The sequence below is a fragment of the Falco biarmicus genome, chromosome 1 (assembly GCF_023638135.1).
Source record: "Falco biarmicus isolate bFalBia1 chromosome 1, bFalBia1.pri, whole genome shotgun sequence".
Classification (NCBI taxonomy): Eukaryota; Metazoa; Chordata; class Aves; order Falconiformes; family Falconidae; genus Falco; species Falco biarmicus.
Genome location: NC_079288.1, coordinates 41,373,754 through 41,396,239, shown reverse-complemented (window position 1 = coordinate 41,396,239; position 22,486 = coordinate 41,373,754). Strand labels below are relative to the sequence as shown.

Here is a 22,486-nt window from a genome sequence, read left to right as displayed (position 1 = left end):
TGGCCGGCTTCTATGTATTTCTTGCTCTTGGATCATTTATATTTATTCTTTTTTTGTTTCCTAGCCAGAAGTAACTACCAGGGGACTAATTATTTAATACACGTTCTAGACCTCATGGCAGCTGAAGTGAAAATTGTTGTCTACCACTGAGGGCAACTGCAGATATAGTAAAAAAAATGCCTCCTAGTATCGTAGTGTTTAAACATAAATTAATTTATCATGCAGCACCAGGGATCAGGATATGGGTGTTTTTTCTTTTGGAAACTCTCACCCCTGCAGTAGTTGGCAGAAGTGAATTTGCGAATGTTCATCTTCTTTAGTGCAGTGTTCGTTGGCTCTGTGCAAGCTGTGTCAAACTGCAGTTGAAGCTGAGCTCCCAGACTGCTCTGCTGTTGCTGAAGAACATTCATACCTCTGTTCTGGAGTGTCTTGGGGAATGGCACCCTTCCTAGGAGGGTGGTAATAGAGAGTGTAGGCTGGAAGCAGAGTCTCTAAATGTCCGCAGCTACTTGTAGAGTGAATGTGTTTGAGGATGTCACTGTGTGGGAGATTTGTCTGGAGCTTTCATACTGTAAGTGATACAGCCTTAAGAGCAGAACATTTTCATGTCTATGTTTTAAAAGTATATACCATAAAATTAGTGGAGATGACACATGTCGTTGGATCAGGAATCCTAGAAAACAAATTAGAACTTTGCATTTGTATTTAGTGGGTGGAAGCTTTGAATTACTTAAGAAATCAGGCCTCAGGTTCTTGAATTCATGACCAGGCTACCTAAGGTGTGTCTTTTAAGTCTCACGGAGGAAGCTATTCGCATGGTGGTCAGAACAGGCATGTGTGGTTGCTGTATACTTTGCGCTGTGAAGATCAAAACTTTTGATACAGAAGTAGAGATGTAAGAGACCAACTGAATCCCTGCCTTTGGTAAATGAGCCATATGCCCAGCCCATCTGCCCAGCCAGGTTGGCTCAACACCATTTCCAGAGTCCAGCGCATGGAAGCATGACATTCGCCTCTTCCCCTTTTGTTATTAATTTGAGAGAGAGCCGGTATTTCTGGGCATTACTGTCCATAGTAATAAATAGACTGGAAGCTTCTTTTACTCCACAGTGACTTCCTGTTTTTTCCTGACTAGTTTAGCTGAAAATTGCTGATGGTGAAAGCATCCAGCTGCTGTACCAGTTTTTGTGCTGGTAGGACCCTCATGCCTTTTTCTTTGGCAGCTTGGGGCCAGCTGGTGCAGCTGGAGACTGGGGCTTGTGTTACCTTCCTGGCAAGATTAGAAATGAGTGATGAAACGGCCACATCTGGCTTCAGGCAAGGAGCTGCTTCTTCAGGTCCTAATTCTGTCACTCAATGGGAGCTGTTTGTATTCAATAGGAGTGCCTGTTTAAATAATCTGGAGAGAAGGGGAATTAGTTCAGATTAAGTGTTTAAAGGCTGCTCTGTAAACAAGCTTGTGATTGTTGCCTATCAGCAGCATGAGCCCAGCAGTGTCACTGAATTATCAGCACACTTGAGGAATGTCTTCCCAAATCACTGGACCTGGAGTGCGTGCATGACTGTGCTGCTTACTTGCTGGATACCGTTCGGCTTCAGCCAAAATGTACTTCTACCGGCTGTGAAAGCTGGGCAAGTTGGCTTTGTGGTGCACGAACAAGCAGCACCTTTCAGCCCTCCTACAGCCTGTAAAACCTGGGCAGGCTGGGCTTGCAATGTGCCTCATTTCATCTACCTGAAAATGGTGCCCCCGCTTCCCTTCAATCATTTAAGCTCCCTTGCTCTCTGACACACTTTCCACTGACAGTAATTCTGTGAGCACTCATTGGGCATTTACTGCCATCACTAGAGGAAATACTGATGGCTGAAAATGGGATCATTTCCTTTCTGATGGACAGCAAGCACCTGTGGGAGTTTTAATAGCTGTACAGTATGTCTGTAAGTAAGTAGTGAGGAAGACGGGTGCAGTTCTCTGCAGTGAGGCACCCGCAGGCTCTGAAGAGGAAATTGGAGGAGAGGGAGAAAGCCACGGCTGGCTTCCAGTCGAGCTTGCAGAGTGCAGCTTAAAACAGCAGATTTTGTGTATCCACCTCCCCCGATGGGTGATGATGGAGAAGAGTTTATACCAAGGACATGGACGACCATGTGCTCACATTCATGCAGATTCCCTTGACCTCTTACAAAAGAGAAAGTATTTGCTGTACACATTCTTACTTTTGCTGTCACCTAAATAACTGTTAAGCTCTCTGTTTCCAGATACTTGGTACTACTGTGGAGGCAGAGGACTGTTTTTTTCTTCAAGTAATTGAGGAGGAAGCAAACAGCAGGAACCACTTTCTCCCCAACTTTTTAAAACAGTTATTGCTCAGCACTTTATCAGTATTTATTCAGGCCTTGTGCAAGGAAAGAGCATTCAAAGCCATCAAATCGTTGTGGATTGAAATGCATTTAAAAGTAGAGTGATACTGACCTTCCCTTTTTTTTTGGCTACATTGTGTTGAGGTAACATTTGTCCAAGGTGTCTCTGCTTGGTACAGTGTCTGGAAGGTCCTAGCAGCAAAGGTCTTAATTCATGGGAGATGTAACAAGTGGGCATTTAGCAGAGTACAGGCAGCTTGCTCTTCAGCTCTGACAGGTGACAGGAATGCAACCTCTGGTAATAAATTTGGCTGTTTCAATTACAATGAGTTTCTTGGTTCATCTACTTTAAAGTTAAATCATGTATCATAAACCTGCAAACCAGTGGCAGCTTCAAATGTCTTAACATTTCCAAAGCTGTCTTGTCAAAAAGTCATCTTATTCTTGAGCTAAACACGTGACAGGGTCATAGCAAATGTGATGCATTTTAAAAAGCAAGACCCAAACTCATCTGGAATATGTCAGCTACAAAAGGAGAATAGCAGTCTAAGGTTAAACAAGCAAGGATTTCATTTGCAATCATTTTAATTGATATTGATGGCGTTGCTTGGATGTGGGGTCAGAGCAAGAAAGTCACTTCACATCTAGACTCTTCGGGGGTTTTTTTCCCTCTAAAAAAGTTGTAGTGGCTTTGGTGGAAAGGCTAGGAGCTTGAGTTACATTTTTAGTGAAGTTCTCAGTGGGAGAGAAGAGAGGGCAGGAAAGTAAAACAAACAAGTGTGTGTTATATTACAGGAGAAGTGACAACTTCCCCATCCATGAAAATTGCAGCCAGCCGGCTGGAGATGCCAGCAGAGTGCCTCCCAAGGCACTCTGAGCTCTGGGGAGGTGAAGCTGGGCTGGCCTGCTGCCAGGTGGGGCTTCCAGCGAGGAGCTCTGTGCCGAGCTGCGGGCCAGCCTTACCTCTGCGCCTCCTTTCCCTTTGCTGCCCTCACTGTGTACTTTTTCTACCCCATAACTCTCTAGAGCAGAGCTGTCAAACAACTTCTCCTCTCCCACTGTTCAGGTACGCTCCTGCTCCTTTTTTAAGATCTTCACTTGCATTTGCTGCCTGCTCACCACGTTGAATTCAAATGTGATCATCTTGGTGTGGTCCTACCTGATACCCTCCGGTAGAGTTACTTCTTATCACATTCCTTTTTTCTCCCCTTTTTCTCTCACTATTTACCTCATTTCATTTGCCTGTTGGCTACTGATCTTTTCATGTGCTGGCTCCTGTTCTTGCAGTGGTCTCTCTCTCTATGGACCCGTCTTCAAATCTGTGCCTTTAAAGTTAATTCCTTTTGTGTATGTTTGTCATGTATATTTCCAATATTATCTTTCCATTTGAATTACTGTCTTCTGTGTCACCTTTATGCAACTAAATGGACAGTAGATTTTCCTTCGTAGCGGTCTGGTCTGTATTTGTAACATGCTTTGCCTACTTAGAAAGCACGAGAATATTCAGTCAGCATTTGTTTCTACGTTGCTGTTCTATAAACTGGATATCAGGTCAATAGGAATATTTTAAAAGTAACCTAACTAAAAATAAATCTGTTTAAGTTCCTCTCTGAGCCAGGATCTCTCCCAGAACTATTAAACAAACATGTTTGACAACCCTACTGCTAATTGCATGATAAAGTTGATATAAGGATAGATGCTGCTTAGATCCTCGGGGGCTTTTCCATTGCAATTTTGCTGAGAGAAGCTGAAGACAGAAACAGTGACAAGCAGGGTCAGTTTTAGAGGCAGCAGTGGCTTGGTTGGTGGTTTGGGTTTTTTTTAATTATTTCCTTTGCATGGATCCTTCTCCTGTTTGATGTTCAGTGGGATATTTCACATTCCCTTACTTCAGGAATAAGTGCTGCATTGAAGAGTTGTGGAGAGAGAAGCTGGAGGCAGTTTCCCTTCTGGGAAATCAGCCCATATAATCTGAAGTCGGCAGAGACAGGCTGGCAGGAGCGGAATGCAACCAGTCCTTGGCTGCAGGTCTGTCTGAGCCTTGCAGTGTCCAGTGGGCCCTGGGGACAGGGGATTGTAAATGGACTTGATTTTGCACCAGGTGCATTTCAAACTGAAACTTGAGGGCTGAGGGTTGTTATTTTATTAACCATAGGTGATTTTTTTGTCCTGCGCACGCCAGCAGCACACTTGATCTTTTTCATTTAGCTGTGTGGGTTTTACACTTTTTTCATGTTCTTTAAGTGTTTCCCATGTATGAAAGGTATTTACGACCCCAGCTTCCCCCTACATGCTTTCTGAGATCTCAAAGTGCTGTGTAAACTCAGAGGATTATGGTAGATTTTGAGCTGGCCTGAGCAAACAGGCAGTGGTAACTGCAGCCAGTGGATGACTCTGGATGTGAGCTTGCACCAGGGTCCTCTAGAGCTGATGGTTGCTTCCTGATCAGACAGACAATGTGGAGTCCACTGTGCAGAAATGTATTGCTGTAGCATTTTAGGGGTAAGAATAGTCTCATTCCAGATCCGAGGGCTGTGCACCTTCATTATTCGTAGCTTTATTTCTAAACTGAGCAGTGTGCCTTGGTGACAGAAGAGAAATGGCTTTTCAGGGAGGAGTCTTCCAAGTGATTAAGGATGTTGCCAGCTCCACCACAAGCAGAGGTGTAATTACTTAACTTTGGGTTGGGCCAAATAGTGATGGGGGGGAAAAAAAAATCACAGACATTTTTATTATGGACTTTCAAAATCTGTTGCAGAGTCTAGGCTGAGGTCTTTGCCCGTGCATCCTCACAGCTACTGGTGTGCAAAGTATTTCAGGTAGAGCAGCTGGAGGAAGTACCACAATTACATTTTCCACTGAAGTGTCCCTTGGTATCTTGGTACATCGAAATAAGCAAATGGGGAGATAGAATCTGTATGTTTCATGGAGTAACTACCAGGAGAGAGGCTCTAAAGAAAGGCCTAATTCTTGCTTATTTGTAACCATGCAGCCAGTTAGAACCATCTGCTCTCCATCTGCAGCCCAGACAGACAAGGGGCTGCAGATGGAGAGACTGTAGCCTGCCCTGGGAAGGTGTGAGAGAGATTCCTAAGTGAGGACAGGTAGGAGACAGCCCTGGAAGCAGAGAGTAGTAAGGAACAAAATAGTTTTGTATGTTCTGGAACAAGATTTGGCAATCTCCTTCCTGGAACCGAGAAGAGAGAATGGGCCTGGATCCACCAGCCTTCCCTGGAGGAGGAGATTTACTGGCCCTGACAGCAAAGGTAGCCAGGTCTGCTGATGCCTGGGTTGGGCAGAAACCACAAGGCTGGATATGGAGACCTTTTGACTTCAGGGCTTGACTTCATACACTGTGGCTGCGTGAAGCCCTAGGCTTTTACATGATGCGCAAAGGGCAAAAAAACCTGCTGGTCTGGGCTTGTCTGCGGGGAGGGCTTCAGTGGAGCTGTTTGTCAGAGGCCGGTCTCACCTGCCAGCTGGGATTTCTGGATTGAAGTCAAGGTGCATCAATAAACGTTGGTTCACTGTAGTGATGTGCTTTATATTCTGTATGTGTTTAAATTTTCCAGCTATTGCCTGTGCACAAGCACAGATGCACGTCCAAAAATAGTAAGCTCTTGTGCTAAGTGAGGTCCCCAACTTGGAGGTCATAAACTTTAGTAAAAGACCAATTGCTGGAAGGCTCTTTTAAAAGAGTAAATAGAAAGGAAACAAAGGAGGCAAGGACAGAATCCCCATTAGCCCCCTCCTGCTCTCTGACAGAGGCTGCAAAGAGGTCTGCATTTAGCAGCATAGAAAATAGCCCCACTGTCACCCTCTGTCAGAAGGGAGAAGCTGAGTTCGGTGTCCTGCGCTCCCACAAAAAGCAAAGTCCTGTGAGCTGCTTCCTCTGCTGAAGTGGTGACGAATGGGACAGTGCAATAGGCTCTCTTGTCATGGGGCTGAGAAACTTGGCTTCTTCCCTGCAGCTGCCCCAGATGTGCTGCAGAGCTGAGGATGCTTCCCTCCGCTTTCCTCCTGCCAGAGGCAAGCAGCAGCCTCAGCTATCAGGGCTTGGGTCTTAATTCACGGCTGTTTGGAAAGTGCTTGAGATTCTTGGACGCAAGTGGCACTACAAGCGAATGCATTATTTCCTTGGCTTTGATCCAGTTATGACTGTATTCCCTGAATTAATTTTGCTAGTAGCTCAGTGATGAGACAAACCTTAAATCTCCAAACAAAACGGGGATAAAAAGCTAAATTTCTAAGTAGGGAATTTTGTAGGATTCAGCAAGGGGAAAAACACAGATTTGCAGACTAGTCACGTGGTGAATTGTCTAAAACCTGCAGTGAATGTGTTGTGGGTACTGAGGGAAGACTTTCCCTAAGGCATTAACAGAGGCCCAGTCACCGTGTGAAGCCAGTTAGAATTTGAACTAAAATGACCATTTACTGACTTTGAAAGCATCCTTAAAAGTGAACATGACACTGAGCTGAGCCAGCAGCGCGTTATTTGCTGGTGCTTTCAGGTGGTGGCTTCCCCTGCCACAGCCCGCTTTCTCCCTACCAGGGGCTCATGTTTCTTCATGCAGCATCTTCGGTGCCTCTGCTGTCACATTGCAGCTGCATCTGGCTTTATGAAGAAGTGCACATTTTTGGTGACTTCTGTTCCTAATGTTTTGCTGAGTGTCAGTTAACAGATGTCATTTCTATTGCACTAGTTTCTGATTAGTTACTAAAGCTCAGCGTTTTGATTTCTATCTTAGCAACTTCCCAGTAAATAGGACAGTGTGACCTTTAAGTGGCGTCTCGAACTGCTTCTTTTAGAGTGTTATCTTAAAGCTAAAAACCAAAGTGAGCAACTAAACACTAATTGGTATTCCTTGTTTTATCACCTCACGGAGTATAATGCCAGAAAATAATTTTCCTTGCTCTTTCACTACTTATGGCCTTGGCAAGCTGAGCTGTGTTCTGGAGACAGTGCTACTTTTAGTTTTGGGGCGGGGGTTGTATCTTTGGGAGTTTTGCAACTTGCTGTATATATGTGTGCTTTAAGAGGAGCTGCTGAGCATGCAGGACCCCTGTGTAAGGTGTATAGAGATTGGGTGCTGGTGCTGGCTAATTGTCTTTCAGCCTGGGTTGGAATAGGAAACAGCTGTACGTATTTTATCATCATGATTCAAATTTCAACGTCTTTGTGACCCTGAAGTGTCAGTGCATCATCTCACTTCACAAGGAAGGGTAACTTTAAGCAGTGAGTAATTTGGAGTGGAATCAGCATGTTGCACACTGAGGCAGTCAATTCACTAATTAAACTAGAGGGGGAGGAAGTAATCTAGAGCAATCAGCAGGGCGTTTCATCCCAATTCCTAATTTTCTTTTTTGTTGGGCTTTAGTTTTTGAGAGACTAGAGAGCTAATGATTTTCATGAGCTTTTTTGCAGTGCTGAAAGTGTGTGTGTTGTCATGAGTGAGTTGTATTGCAAACTCCATTCATGTAGGATACAAATATCCATGATGTAATACTTCGAGTCAGAAGTGAGGCATTTAAAAAAATTTCTGTGGCTGGAGCTGACAAATTTTGACATGGTAAATGGTGTTTTTAAGGTATCTCCTCATGTGATGTATTTACCTTGCATAAAAAATAATTGGGATAGAGATTCTATAACACATTCCAAAAAGAGTTTAGTTTTTACCCTTGAGCATTTAATAAAAGGCACTGAGGAAAAAATTTATCTAGCTGTAATGAACTAACATCATTGTGACTTGGCATATTATTTCTTAAATGCTTTCTGTGTGGTGTGTGTAGAGGGAGAGGTTGATACATTGTCACCAAGAGTTCAGCTTTCAGCCCTCAAAGATGCCAGAGATAGCAGTAGTAATTCCTTTCTGTGATCTCACTTCCTATGTTAATCATCATGACATGACATACTCGCTTTTAAACTGTGCTTAGGATGTACGTTATAGTCCTGATTCAGGGCAGACACTTAACACTTAGAAGTGTTCAACCTCTGTTATGTGCTTAGATCCCATTGATCTTGGCGTGCTTATTGAATGCGCGGTAGGCTTTAGAAGTGCATTTCTCCATATGAATGCTACTGTGAATCAGACTCTCAGGCCCAAGGGGGGTCTGATATGTTGCTTTCTGAGATCAGAAACAAACCAAAATAAAAACCACCTCTGTTTCAGTTGAACAGTTAAAAGCTTTTCTTCAGGATGCTGATTTGTTCATGTGCTGTTGATGTATGGTTCCTGAATTAATCTGAAGAAAACTCATTTTCATAACCAGTACCAGCATCTCTGAAATTAATGAAACACATAGCCTGGAGAGTGTTCATCCTAATCTAATCTAAAATTACTGTTTGCATTGTGCGTGCCTAATTATTCATCTTAAGTCATGTCTGGAAAGAACATGCTGTCTTGTTTGTGCTTTTATTCAATATTTGTACTGCTTAATGCTTAAAAGAAGTCTCAAAGAACCTAAAGAACTTATTTTTTTTTCTCCTTCCTTTACAGAAGGACATGTCGCTAAAGCCTCAGGAGCGGAAGGAAAAATGGGAGAGGCATCCAGGAAAGAAACCTAGAGAGTCTGAAAACTGTGTGTCTGCTGAGCCGAGTGAAAATGGCCACAACAACGATGCTGGGAGCTCTGAGAGAGAGGCAGAAAGAGGCAAAGAACGGATGAAGAAGAAACTCCCCTTGAAGCTATCCAAACAGGTAGGGAAATTATTTCTCCTCTGAAGTGACTGCATTATGACATTGGCCACTGTGAAGTGTTGTCCTGCTGCTGTTGTTAATGTAACTGCCTTCTCTGCTAACTGTGCTGGTGAAAACAATGTCTCTTAAGAGACTTCTGGCCAAGTGCACAGGTCCTGTGTTGTGGGCAGGTTTCATAAGCTAAAATGGAAGATGAGGTATACTAGCTAATCTAGGAAGGAAGGAGCAAACCTCCCTTGTATCCTGCAACTTTGAGACAATGTGGTAATCCACACCATAGGTTTATGGCTCTTACACAAATAGAAATCATCAGTCGGATCATAGTTTTCTTTGGGGAAAGGCATGCTTGTTATGTGCACCTGGGAAGTTGCAAACATGAATATGTCTGTCTCATGAATCAAATTCATGTGCCCCCAAAACAGTATGTTGCGAAGGAGAGACTATTCAAGTATTTTAGAAGTGAAAAGTGAGTTTGGAGGAAGTTGTGCTCTGGGGAGTCTTTTCTCTGCACTCTTCTAAAATGTTGTAGAGCATTAATGAATTAAGAGTTGTCATGCTGGAGGGGATGATTGTGGAGACTCCCACCTGAACCACAGTGTGTACAGAGCCAGGGAGATGACAAAGAAGAGGCAGTATGGCTAGCAGGCTATTTATCACTTAACTGCTGCTCTGCAGGGGGATTTTTGGTGTCCCAGTGTGCATTCATGGTTTTGAAATCTATGTGGCACAGCAGCCTGTATCTGTGAACAAGCTCTTTCCTAGTTGTCTGTCAACATGGTACCAAATGGCAGCCCGTGGGAAGACCAGTGTACTTGACCCTCCAGCATTTGTTCTGTGCTAAGAAGTACACTGATGAAAAAAAAAAAACAACCACCACATCTTCTGTTCTGTGACACTAGTTCCGTATGCATGCCAGACAACGAAAGATTGAATTGTCCAGTTATTAGACATGGGTTTTTTCAGGCTTTAAAAATTTCAGGATTTGAAAGGATGGTTAAAGTTATCTAATGTAACCCCCAGCATAACTTCACCACCACACACTATCTTTTGTGATTGTGTTGTAGCATATTCATTCAGAAGGGCTCATCAGGTTGTATCTTAGAAATTCTAATGGTCTGCTCATGGCCGCATTCTTCTGTTGGCTAATTAGCAGACTTCTGTTTTCTTCCTTTTTATTTAAAAAAAGTAAACAGTTGGATTTCTTCCCTGCCCATGGCAAGGGAGCTTGGAATGGGATGATTTTTAAGGTCCCTTCCAACCCAAACCATTTTATGATTCTATGAATTCAATACAAATGACTTACATAAAGATGTTAGTACTTTTCTGCTTGTAAACATTTAGGTAGCAAATCATGTAACCATGCACTCCTACTAAAGTATTTGCCAGGTTTGTTTTCTTTTAACTCCCCAAAGTGATACCAGATGTTTTGGTTTTAGACTCATCAGTATGTATGTAGTTAAAATATATCAAGTTTCTTGTTTGCTTTTGATAGTAGTTGAGTGATGGGGTTTCAGTTCCCCCTTTGGTTACGGATGCAATGAGTTTGTGCACAAATATTCACTCTGTACAAATAAAAATGACCTTTTATTATGGGTGAATAGATGCACATTTTAGTTTTGATGAAAGTTTGAGCAACTAGGATCCTTTTCTTGTAATCCAAACCCACAAAATGCTAAGCATGTATTTCAAAAGAGGTCCCTGGCTTTGGTATAAGATGTTTAGAAGCGGTAGTGCTGGATGGTTATTCCTGCCTGCTGCTTATACCAGGATTATGGTATTGTACTACTTCAGCTCCTCTGTCTTTGTAAAGATGCTGTTGTGTCAGTTTTTTTTATTTACATGAAAAAGGCCCAAACATGAGTCCAGTGACCCTTGCAAAGTATATGTAAAGCTGGCTCACTTTCCACTCTAGCCCCTGGAGTAACCTTACAAATGCTTATGTTGGTGCAGCTGAGAGTGGTGCAGTTGGAGTATGGAAACAAGGAGCACTGCAGGAGGTCATTAGATCTCGATTGCCACCAGTCTCTCTAACATGAAAGTCTGGCTTCAGTAAATACTGCCTTTCTACAGGTGTTAGAGTTGTTTCTTCAGGTCTGAAATTACGCTGCAGGGGGTTCGGTACATTTCAGGTATTTACACCGTTGTGGATATGTGAGGCTGTGCTCTGCTGGGCGGTGGGGTGGTCCCCTCTTCCTGGAGCTGGGGTGAGCTGGTTCCTCACCTGCTGCAGAGGAGGAAAGGGTTGCTGGTAATGACATCTTCTGCAGGAAATTTAAGACTAAGTTTCAAGTAGTTGTGGCCACTAGGGATTTTGTGATACTTCCTTAGAAACCTTTGGGATAGGAGATTTTGTTACACTGGCCAAACTCCAGTTTCTGTAATCGTATGTTGCTGCCTTAGTTTACCAAATAGTTAGATTATTTGTATTTCAGCTCTGAAAAATAAGGACATTGATATCTGTTTCTTCTGGCTAGGATTTGGTTGACATCAGTGATTAAACAGGATGTTTGCCTCCACATTCATGAAAACTTGAATGCAACTTTCATTGTTTAATCTTCACACACACACGCAGGCACCCACCCACCCACCCCATAAGTAACAAACTCCAAAAAGAGCAAGGAGCTTGCACAAAAAATATAAAATAAATCCTGTAATGAGTGACTCATTAATAAACTCTGCCTCTTTAAACAAGTCACGCTTAGAATTCATCTTATATTGAAACGGGAATTTTTTGAAATACCTCGTATTATCCTGGCTGATATAGTTGTGAAAACCAGACACATCTGCAGGTCTGTAAGGCGGATCAAAGTAGCAGTAAAATCTAAGCCAGATAAACCAGGCTATTCTTAGTTCAAACTAATTATGCAAATGATACAGACAAGTTCAATAATTTTTTATTTTTTTTAATAACCACAAAGTTCACACCTAGAATTCTGGCATATCCTGCCAAGCTGTCTAGACAAATCGGCTGTAATATTGACTTTCCTGGAATTTGGGGGTGATTTTTGCATCTCAGGGTTATTAAACATAGGTTTATACCTAATTTGGAAAGCTTACTGTAATTAATGCTGATTATATTGAGATGTTGCTTAGAAATTACTGTTCAATTTGAAGCTTTCCTTATACTCTCATCCCTTCTCTTCACAATGCTACTGAATTGTCATCTTCTTTATGCAGCCTCCTCTAATAAATCAAATTGGGCATTATAATTATGGCATTCTGCTAATCCTTGTAGAGAGGTGCAAAGTGGTAAGCTGATTTGAGTGCCAGGTTGTCTGCTTTGTTTAGAAAATTAGATTAATACTTCACTCTTTTTGACAAAGCATCCAAATCACTGTTTGCTCCTGAATGGTTCTTTGGTACCTCAGAGTATGGGGAGAGGGTTGCAAAAGCCAGTCAGTCCTTTCCAGCCTATTACTCCAACTGTGTATAAAAATCATTCAAACACATTTATCTCCTGTTGTAACCAAGCAGAGGGAAAAAAAGGGCATTTCAAATAGCCATAGGTCCTTTGCCCAAAGATTTGTTGGGATTTGGGACTGTTTTCAATGTATGTGCGCAGAGAAGGGTGCTGACTTGAAACTGGTGCTCTACAATGGGAATCCACAAACCCTCTCACAGTCATCAGGGGTACATCAAGGAATGAGAAACTGTTTAGAACTGTGATGTCTTTCAGTGTCACCAGTGGCCTTGCAGTGAAGCTTGCCCCTTGGAAAGTGTGTAGTTGCTTTCAACACGATAGCATTTGCTGGAAATTGAGTCATTGTCTTTTTTAAAAGCCAAGACTAACCCAGTGGTTTGTGGAAGGGAATCCCCACTACAGCTGCAGACAGTGCCTGTGGGAGACAGGATTCCTCTATGCTTGAGTGTATAATTCGCTTAGATGAAGTAAGAGGTAGATACATGATGAAGCCTCTTAGTTCCAGTTACACTTCCTTGTCTTGTCCTAAGTAATTCTTCTAGTTTTTGGAGTTACCCTTTGAACTTTGAGTCTTTCGCCAGCCTTAGCTGAGTTGGTTTTCTCTTGTCTGGGTTTCTTTTTGGAGTTGTTTATTCTTCTGAACATCTGAGCAGTCTGGGGTCACCCTGGATTTAGAACAGTGGGGTTTTTCTGATTTTTCAGGACCCATTGCCCTTTCTGTACGTAGAATAAAAATGGGCTGACCTCTTTCTGAAGAGAGTTGGGGCTAATAGGAGAAAGTTGCCCCTATTTTGAGTTGGTTTAACCTCATGCTTTGTGGTTAGTCAGCTCAGGAGCATCATGGTATATTGAATATGTTTAGATGTTAAATACGGCTGTAATAACACTCTTCAGCAAATAGTCATTTGTGATGGAGATGAGTGTCTTACACCTCCTCCTTCCTTTTCTCACTCACTGTTTAAATCACCCAAGATGAGGAAGAGTCTCAAAGAAGCTGAGGAGAACGGGGTGGTGTAGCACGTATTTAGTGCTCATAAATAGCGTGCTGGGTTTGGAGCTTGGGAGGCAAGGGCAAGAAAGCTAATGCTGTCAGGTTGCTCCAGAGGTGTTGACATCTCTGTGACTTCAGCAGAGCTTCCTGGAGGGAGGGAAAGCAGAGTTAATTCCTGTGTTTCATTTGCTCCCCAGTCTTTGTCAAACTGCTGAGGATTATTGATGATTAATGTATATTGTTGCTGTGGCTCTTGCTGGACTGGAACTGCTAAATTATATTAACATGTTTGATTACCTATTCATCTTGGTGGTTTTTTTTTCTTCTGTGATGCTCATCAGCACGTTATCCAATGTTCATTGATAAATATAACACCACCGCACCCCCCTGCCCCAGTAGAACACTGCTCTGGGTTACTGCTGATCTGAGTAAAGATGATACACTAAGTAATTTTCCATCCTGGATGCACATTGTTTCTTTTGATGTCTTGGTGAAAATTGATAGCTTGTCTTCAAACGAGTTACATACTCTTGGCCCCATTGTGTGTGTGGTGGTGGTACTGAAAGACCACGGGGCTTTTCCCAAGGTAGAGAGAAGCAGTCTAGGAAGTCATCTGGCTAATGCAATAACCTTGTATGGAAAATTCCCTTTAGTATCATCCTGCTTGTGCTGACAGTTGGGCAATAGGAACACATAGCTGTTTGATTCTTATTTGTATTTTTTCTAGATAATGATAAATGGTAAATCAAAAACTTGGATGTGCTTTTGAAGCCACTGGTGGGCTGGAGGCAGAGCATTGTCTTAACTGATGCAGAGTTCAGAGACTGAAACAGACCTTTCTTAGCTGAGGTTCATCAGCCACGTAGGAGAGTGAGTCCAAAAAATAACCTTTGGAGTCTTTGTCAGTAGGCCAGAGGACAGGTATAGATACGCCTGTCCTTCCGTGTCTTAATAATGTAGCATTTGGAAGCTGAATTGTGTCTATGAGGGTCTAACTATAATAGCAATTTATTCTATTACCTCCAGTATCTCAGGCTATTAAAAGCAAATGAATTCTAGGCAGCCAACTTACCAAAAAAAAAAAAAAAAAAAAAAAAAAAGGAAAAAAAAGAAAAAAAAAAAAGGGGGCCTTTAGTGTGGGTTTTGGGGATTGGCTTGGTTTGGTGTGTGCTGCTTTGGTGTTTGCATTTCACTGCTTTTGAACGCTGAAATTATACAAACTGGTTTCTTTTTGTTTCTAATTGATGTTAGCCTTTTCATTAGCAGATATTGTTATTTAAATGTTCTTTGAAACTAAACAACAAAGCAAAAGGAAAAAAAAGTCCCATTTTCTTTTAATCAGGAAAGTGTTGCTTCATGTGTTGCTTAAAACCAGGATCCATTTCTACCTTTGTAAGTACAAGAATTTACAATTTGGACATGAAAGCTCTGTGCCAATTAGTTTTAAGTATGCATTTATGATTGCTGGGAGAGTTGGTCTGTTAGCATAGCGTGAAGCCTCTCTGCCACTGTCTCCAGCCAGGCTGTCTGGAAGCCCAGGGAGGTGGCTTCGCTGGGTGCTTGGATTCCCTCCAGCTTGAGGCAAGGCCAGCTGTGGCAGCCTGCTCTGGCCAGGCGTGGTGCTCTGGCCCAGCAAAGCCTTCACCAGCACGTGCTCCTTGGGAACATGTGGACAGCCTCCCTGGCTTCAAAGCTCTTAATGAGGTTGTAGTGCCCGGGGCGGGCCCCGGGGGATTTTGGAGGAGGTCCTTATTTCCGGCTGAGTGGGGCTGCACCGCACAGGCACAGATGGCCTTGCCTTGCTCTCTCACACTAATCTGCGAGTGCAGAGACTTCACAGCTGCCTGGGAAACCACTGGGGACTAACGGTGCAAAGTACTGAAATGGGCAATACAGTATTTAGTCATTAGGTTTGCTAATCCAAGGCCTAAAATCAGCCTCATTTCAATCAATAGCAATCTGTTTGCACTGTCAGGAACTAATTTAAAAATCTGCTTCAAGTCCTGGTTAGGCACTTGGTATTCTGTTTTCTGCATCAAAGTAGAGGGGAAGCAGTGGGCATAGCACAGCAGTGGCAGGAGGAGAAAAATCCTTTGTAAATAAATAGTGGATGTTTATTTCCCAAATGAAACCCTGCTATCACAAAGTGCTGCTGTTTTTGCTAAATTTATCCAAGAATTCATCGAGATTCCTGAAGTGGCTGCAGAGCCCAGTCTGCAACAGAGGGAGAACTTTGTGGTATGTTTCGTTATTTCAATGTTTCTTTCAAGTGCTGTATGAACCTTACACAAGATTTGCATTGTAACTGTGACACAGGTAAATTCATCACAGCATTGCAGCCACCTTTTGAGAGCTATGACACAGCTTCTGTAACAGATCTTTGTAACATACTGTGCTTCAGGAACAGTGGTGCAAAATAGTGCCATAAAACCACTGGGAGCTATGGCAGGAGAAGGCCTTTGCTTAAACTGGAAAAATGTATTTCAAAACCCGCTGCAGTTCTGGTAGGGAAACATAAACTGAGGAGATCATGTTTATTAGAACTTGGGGGGGAGCATCCAACTGTTTTAAAAATAACACTGAAGCATGAAACAGAAGCATATACTGAATTTTGCTAGACTGCAAATACTATTTTCTGAACGGAGTGACGTAAAGCGTGTTTTGGCTGCTGAAAGCATTACGTATAGGAGAACATAGCTTTTGTCTTTTTCACTGATGCAGTGAAATAGTCATTCACTTGTTTGGACCAGTGGGTTCCCCTTTTGTAGCTGACCCTCACTTGCCCATATTTCTGCTCCATGAGCCCCACTCATCTCTGCTCTTGTAGGACTTGTCTGATCCTTCCAGAGAGGCTCAGATGACTCAGTGCAGCTCCTTGGTGTGCCCTGGCCCAGCAGTGCAGCTGGGGGATGCTGGTTCCCTGCTGGGTCAAGCAATGTTTAGCTCATCTGGACCAGCACCTTTACTGCCATGGGCTTCAGTTGGGTGGGGACCTGCTCGGGGGCGGCAGAGCAAGCGGAGCTTAGGTGGACATGAGGATGGGGATGCGGTGCCTTGCCACATGCACTCTGCTCCTTGCTTTTTATTTAAGGATCATAACGCTGTTATAATAGTATTGACCCTGCTGTGTTCAGAACTGGACCCTGAGGCTTTGCTTGCGGCACTGGCTTCAGCCTTCTTTGTCCCTGCTTTTCCTCTTCTCCAGAATTCCCATCTGTCCCCATTCACCTCTCCCACTTAACAGCATTTGGGCAACAGCAATGTGTTCAGGCCTCCAGATGGCTGCTGGCACTTGTAACACGTGTTAGAGCAGGTTTAGAGAGCACAGTGATGAAAGCACTGGGTGCTACTAGTGCTTTCTCTGCATTGGGACTTCTTGCACTACCTCCAGTGAAGCTGAACCGCAGCATCTTCAGAGACCTTATTTCTCCATCTCAGTTCCCCATCTGAGAAGATGCGATAGCTGCAGACCCAGTGAAGGGTGGCCCAGCAGACGTGGGTGACTCGAGGCGCACACAGACATTTCATAAATGGAGCAATCTGGAGGAAGCCATGCAGAGCAGCTCTCATCTCACCAGAGCAGTCCCTGGCAAACATGGGCTTGCAAACAAGACTTGATCTGACATTCCTGGTGTTTTGAAAGTTAAAAAAGGTCAGAAAATTCAAGTGATAGGAAGATAGTTAAGCCATACTGCTGCAGTGTAAAGCAGAAGTTATGTTGTACGCTCTGTGTTTTAAAACTCTTGCAGGTCACCTTTAACTTCTCTGCCTGCAGTTAGATGACTGCTAAGGACCTTAGGTCACATTTGCTTAAATATAGCCTCAGACAAGTGCAGAATAAAGGGGAACAAAGCAATCCTCTCTTCTCCCTGATGTTCTGTAAGTAGCTGTGAATGAATCTCATTACAATGGCTTCTTTTGAAAGGGAGAAATAAAAAGGAAATTTCATTGCATACAACTTATGTGGCATCAGATGCTGTAAAAAGGTTGCTGGTGGTCATTGGTTACATTGTTATAAGGAAGAGCTAAATGGTTTGTAATTTAGAGAAGGGGATTTAATTACATGAAGTAATTTACAGGAAGCTATAACCACTTGTATCTTTTTCTCTGTTGAATTTAATTGGTTGACATAAAGCACAAAGCACTCTTTCTTTTCCTTCTTCCCTCCCCCCCCCTTTTTTTTTTTGTTTGTTTGTTTTGTTTTTGTTTTGTTTTATTTGTGTATTTGCTTTTGGAGAAGAGAAGGCACCAAGATAGAGCACTTCTGTTGTATCTCGTGGTTTTAGCAAATTGAAGAATGGAGAAACACAATACTGTTTGAATGGTGCTCTGGCTACTCCCGGTTATGTGTGCTGTTTGAAGAGAGTCAGAGCCATGGCTGGAAGTTTTTCATGACATCTTTTCATGACATTGAGACAGCACACATTCCAGGTGTCTTATGAGACACCTATGTCTGTGTAGAGCCCTTTTTCCTGGGTATAATGCAGATGCTGCAGAAAAGGCTAGGATCTAGAAGCGGCTGAAGCAGCTGTGGCCTTTTTGCATGGTTTTTTTCTGGCTTGGACAAGAAGCGTCTAAAGGGTTATTCCATCTTGATTTAAGCACTAGCTGCCTAATATTTTAGCTAGCTTTGCACAAGGGTCTGGGGTCTGTTACCTAATTGTAGCCCCTGTTCTCGGGCTTGCACCAAATGTCTGCAATAAAATACAAGGCCTCTGAATGGCAGCAGGTAGGGTATGATTCCTTGTCACTATCCCTGTAATTTTGGGGGTGATCACAGGTATTTTTTTGTGTGTCTGTGAAACAAGCGTAGTAAATGCAGACGGACAGTATTCTTCCTCTCACATGCTTATCAGTATAATAATTAAACCATCTGTGCAGTTCCAGTCTAAATCTGAGCTGATTTAAAACAAACATAAAAATTACATCCCAATGTCACTTCTGGTTGAAGCAGAATAAATACCTTTTCATGAGATTCTGTTACTTTCAACACGCAGAATTTTTCCTTGCTTACTGTGGGCCACAGACCTCCATTTGTGCAAAAGACTGCTGGGACCGGTGCACTGGGAGCTGTAGCAGAATCCCTTTGGCAGTTGCCAGTCTTTGCCTGGTCCAGTTCACTTGGTTTTCTTCATGGCAGTGTATCAGAGACGATGCTGTTTTCCACCTCTCAGTTGCTCTCACTTCATAAACTGCACCCTTGGGCAGTGCTGGCCACATCCCTTGGCCTCTTTGCTGTGTGGATTCTTAAGGGAGCTAGTTTTCATACTTCTGCCTGATGGGTGGTTTACATGAGCTGTTGAGAATATACGCAGCTTGAGTAAGCACATTTTTGGTTTGAAGACATCTTTTAGCTAGAATATGCACTTATTTTTTTCCCTTTAGTCCTTCAAGTAAGGTTACTAGTAGCTATTCTGGTGAATGTCATTGCACTATTTGTTTGGCAAAATCAGTCTGTGAAACCTGTGCAATTTTTGTAATGATTTGTCTAAAAAACCCTGAAGAATTAAGTAAAGCCAGCAGGGATCTGTGATAGATTTAAAACTCTTCCAAGCTTACTGGGTGAGGGAATCCTAAGGCATAGCTGGATATGTACGTATCTTTTAACACAAGAGTTGAAATATGCCCTGTCTATGGACAATTTCTCCAGCTGTTAGCACTGTAAATAGATTCTAAAGTTTTTCTGAAGTTGAGCCTTGAAATGAATTACTTTTATTGTTTAAAAATCCTAGCAAGGAGGATATTTAATATGTTAAGTTTAAAAATGATAGGTATAAAATCTTATTATCATTATATGAAACTTGGGGTTTTTTTGCTGGTGGTTTTTTCCCCCCTTCTCCTTTCTGGTACCTTCCTCTCAATTTAATTCCTTTACAAGTGGGGTTGTTGAGATTACAAAATATTAATTGGGTAGCTGTTGGATTCAGAATGTTACTGTCTAAAGTCAATTACATAATTATATTCAGTTTTTTTAATTTAAAAACAATCTTTGGTCTTCACCCTTCCTTTGACATTCCACTTTCTTCTGGTTAGAGGCTTTAATATGGGCACTAGGGAAAGCACAGGCTCGATTCTTCCTTCAGCTGCAGATCCAATGCAAGTTAAAGTTGAAGACTAGTAATAGGTTTCATTTTGCACTCTGTAATATTTCCTCATACAGCCCTCCTTGGCTCATTGACAGTGAATAGTAAAAACAAGGAAAAAACCTTTTCCAGGGGAAACCTTATCCGCTGGATTAATAATGCTAAAAAAATCCAAGGATGAGGTAGTGGCTCAAGTAGTGGATGCTGTGCAGGGCAGCTAGAATAACAGTGCCGTGATGAATAGCCCTCTGATGCTGTAATATTGCAGCCTCCTGGAAGGTGCTGCTGGATCTCATAAAGTTCTCTTTCTGTCTCAGAACTTTTTGACTTGCCATAGGGCAGTATTTTGTAATTTAACATGATGTTTATTGGCTGTATTGTCAGTTGTAGGTATCTTTTTGGAGTTAGTGCCTCAGTGCTTTAGGTTATAAGATCGAGAAAGTTCACCTGGAAAGGTAGATCTGTTGTGGAGTATAACTGCAGCTTTACTGTGAGGAAAATGAATGTGCTTTCCAGTTATTTTTCAGCTTGCATGTAGCAATATCAGTGTATAGGGGTATAAACGGGGATGACACAAAGGAACAGAGTCATATTACAAGTGTTGCCTGAATTGAGGTTTTTTAACTGGTGCCTCGTTCATACATGTGCTATTTCTTCCAGGTGCATGCTGCCAAAGCCAGTAACATGAAAATAAAAAAGTTATTATTTGCTTCCCACATAGGAAATAATCTTAACAGCAGAGAAAAAATTCTAGGTCCACAAAACCTGAACCCCCTTCTGAAAACCTGAGTTCAGTGTTTTCCCAGCACACATCGGTGCTCTCCTGTAAGAGGGGCTGGCAGTGCGGCCGAGTGATACCGGGGACGTGGTGGCATAATGGCTGCATGCCATTTTAGATTGCTTCCCCATTTTTGTCTCTTGCTTTCCTTGCGACTGGCTCATTTTGTTCATAAAACAGCTTGTAATTGAGTGTTCGACAAAGAAGTGTTTACAAGCAGTGTTTCTTGTGCGTAACTGCCTAGCTGAGGGGAATAACAATTTGGGTCTGAATTTCAGCCTTCCTTTGTCAGTGTTGTATCGTCGTCGGTGGTGGTGCTGTCTCTGCTTAAAGAGAAAGATGGATTAAAATTGTTTCAGGGTATGGCAACAGAGTGGGAATGCATGGTCTTTGAAGAAGCTTGTGACTGTTCCTTGTGGCCCTTGCTTGTTTTTTGTTCATGTCTTGGTTTTGGACCACACCAAGGTGTGTGCTAATTCCCATGTGTGGTGACTTCTGGGTTTTAGAAGGTGGAGTCTGCTAATTTAGGGGGAATTTTATGCAGGTCATATGAAATGTAAAGATTGGAGTTTTGCCAGGGTTTAAGCCTTCTCTAGCCGTTGTGTGGAGTGAGATGCTGTGGACAGTAGCTGTTGTAATCTGGGAACATGTTTGGAGTTCAGCCTTCATGGGTGAAAACCTACAGTGTAGATGGGACCTGTGTTATAAAAATAAAAGTCTCATTTAGCTTTTGCTCAGAAAGAAAAGGACTCTAGGATCAAGCTTTTTAGTTCAGGCGGCTTGTGGGTGTTTCAATTGTCCATGCCAAAACCCTTCTGCAAATTATGCCAACTGGGCAGGGTGTGGAGGGAACAGAAGCAATGAAGTTATGCATGAGTAAGGAACAGCTCAGGCTTTATTTAGACCTATTTATTATAGGTCATTTGCAAAGGTTGCTCTCTTTTTTTTTTGGGTGGGTGGTGGTGGTGGTGTGTCTTTTAAAGGGGCTGCTCATTCCCTGTTCGAAGGAATTACCATTTTTAATCAGAAGTGATGGGAATCATGGCATAGCAAGCAAGCAAAGACAATCCCAAGAATCCTCTGCTAATAGCTGGAGGCTCCCGGAGCTCCAGCCTGACTCCAGGTTGTGGGGCTGAATAGGGCAGTTCCCATTAACGTCACTGCCAGTCTGTGAGTAAAAGCTGCACTAGAGGTGAAAATAAATCACAACACATGAAACAAAAGTCAAGCACTTGGGCATGAGTAACAGTGGTACTCAGCCATTTTGGCCACTGAGATTAACTCCTTCCCTGCTGCTTGAGTGCAAGCAGCAAGTGATTTCTGTAGCAAGTTACTAGTATCAAGCCTGCTTTTCTGGGTATAGTCATTACTTAGTGGTCGATACTGATCTGTTGAGCAAAAAAAATAGATAAACAGTCACAGCTTTACTGACAAATTAGGAGTAGGTTGATGTGATAGCTATACTGCTAGGAGCATCTCTGAATGAGTGTTATTGCTTGTCAAGAGTGCTTTGACCATAGCAATATACCGAATTGTTAAATTCTTGTATAAAGACAACCACGTGACACTTGCATCCAGAGTGCCTTTTCTTTGTTGTCATGCAAAATAGTTTTGCAGGTGTTTTGCTAAGGCATCTTCCCAATCCCCTTAGCCTTATTCTGAATCACCTTGATGCACTGAGTAGCTTGGTAAATAAACAGTATGTTTTTATATGCCTGTACAAATGCTGGTCTCTTACAGTCCCTTGCAGCAAGATATTCCCTCCCTGTTTACCTGACTTGTCAAGAGCAGAGGGAGAAGAAAAATGTCTTTGTGACAGCCTTTTTTTTCCCATTTACAGAGAAGCAACAGAATAAAGGGATTATTCCCCCACCCCCCCAAGACAGTCTACCCACAGCAGCAGCACCAGGGACCGCTAGTAAATTGATCAAGGGACACATTTGACCTTAGGGCTGCTTGTTAGAGAACATTGTTACAGGTACATTGTAATAGCAGATGTAATAAACTCTACATTGTCCTAGAGAAAAAAAAGTAATACTATGTTTGGTGTGTGTGTGTGCACGCGCATGTGCGTGTTATGTACTAGGAACTGAACTGTTGTCTGGCAGCCTTCGGTCACCTCAAATAGGCATAACCCCTAAGGCAAAGCCAGAGGCA

General features: G+C 42.6%; 1 protein-coding gene across 19 annotated transcripts in view; it reads left to right on the top strand.

Moving 5' to 3' along the window:
* Window positions 1-22,486, top strand: part of FBRSL1 (fibrosin like 1) — a 548,084-nt gene that overhangs the window by 141,229 nt on the left and 384,369 nt on the right. For all 19 annotated transcript variants that reach the window (XM_056336603.1, XM_056336559.1, XM_056336542.1 and 16 more), the window contains exon 2: window positions 8,856-9,056. In XM_056336603.1, the coding sequence (XP_056192578.1) occupies window positions 8,856-9,056 (201 nt within the window). The remainder of the gene's footprint in view (window positions 1-8,855; window positions 9,057-22,486) is intronic.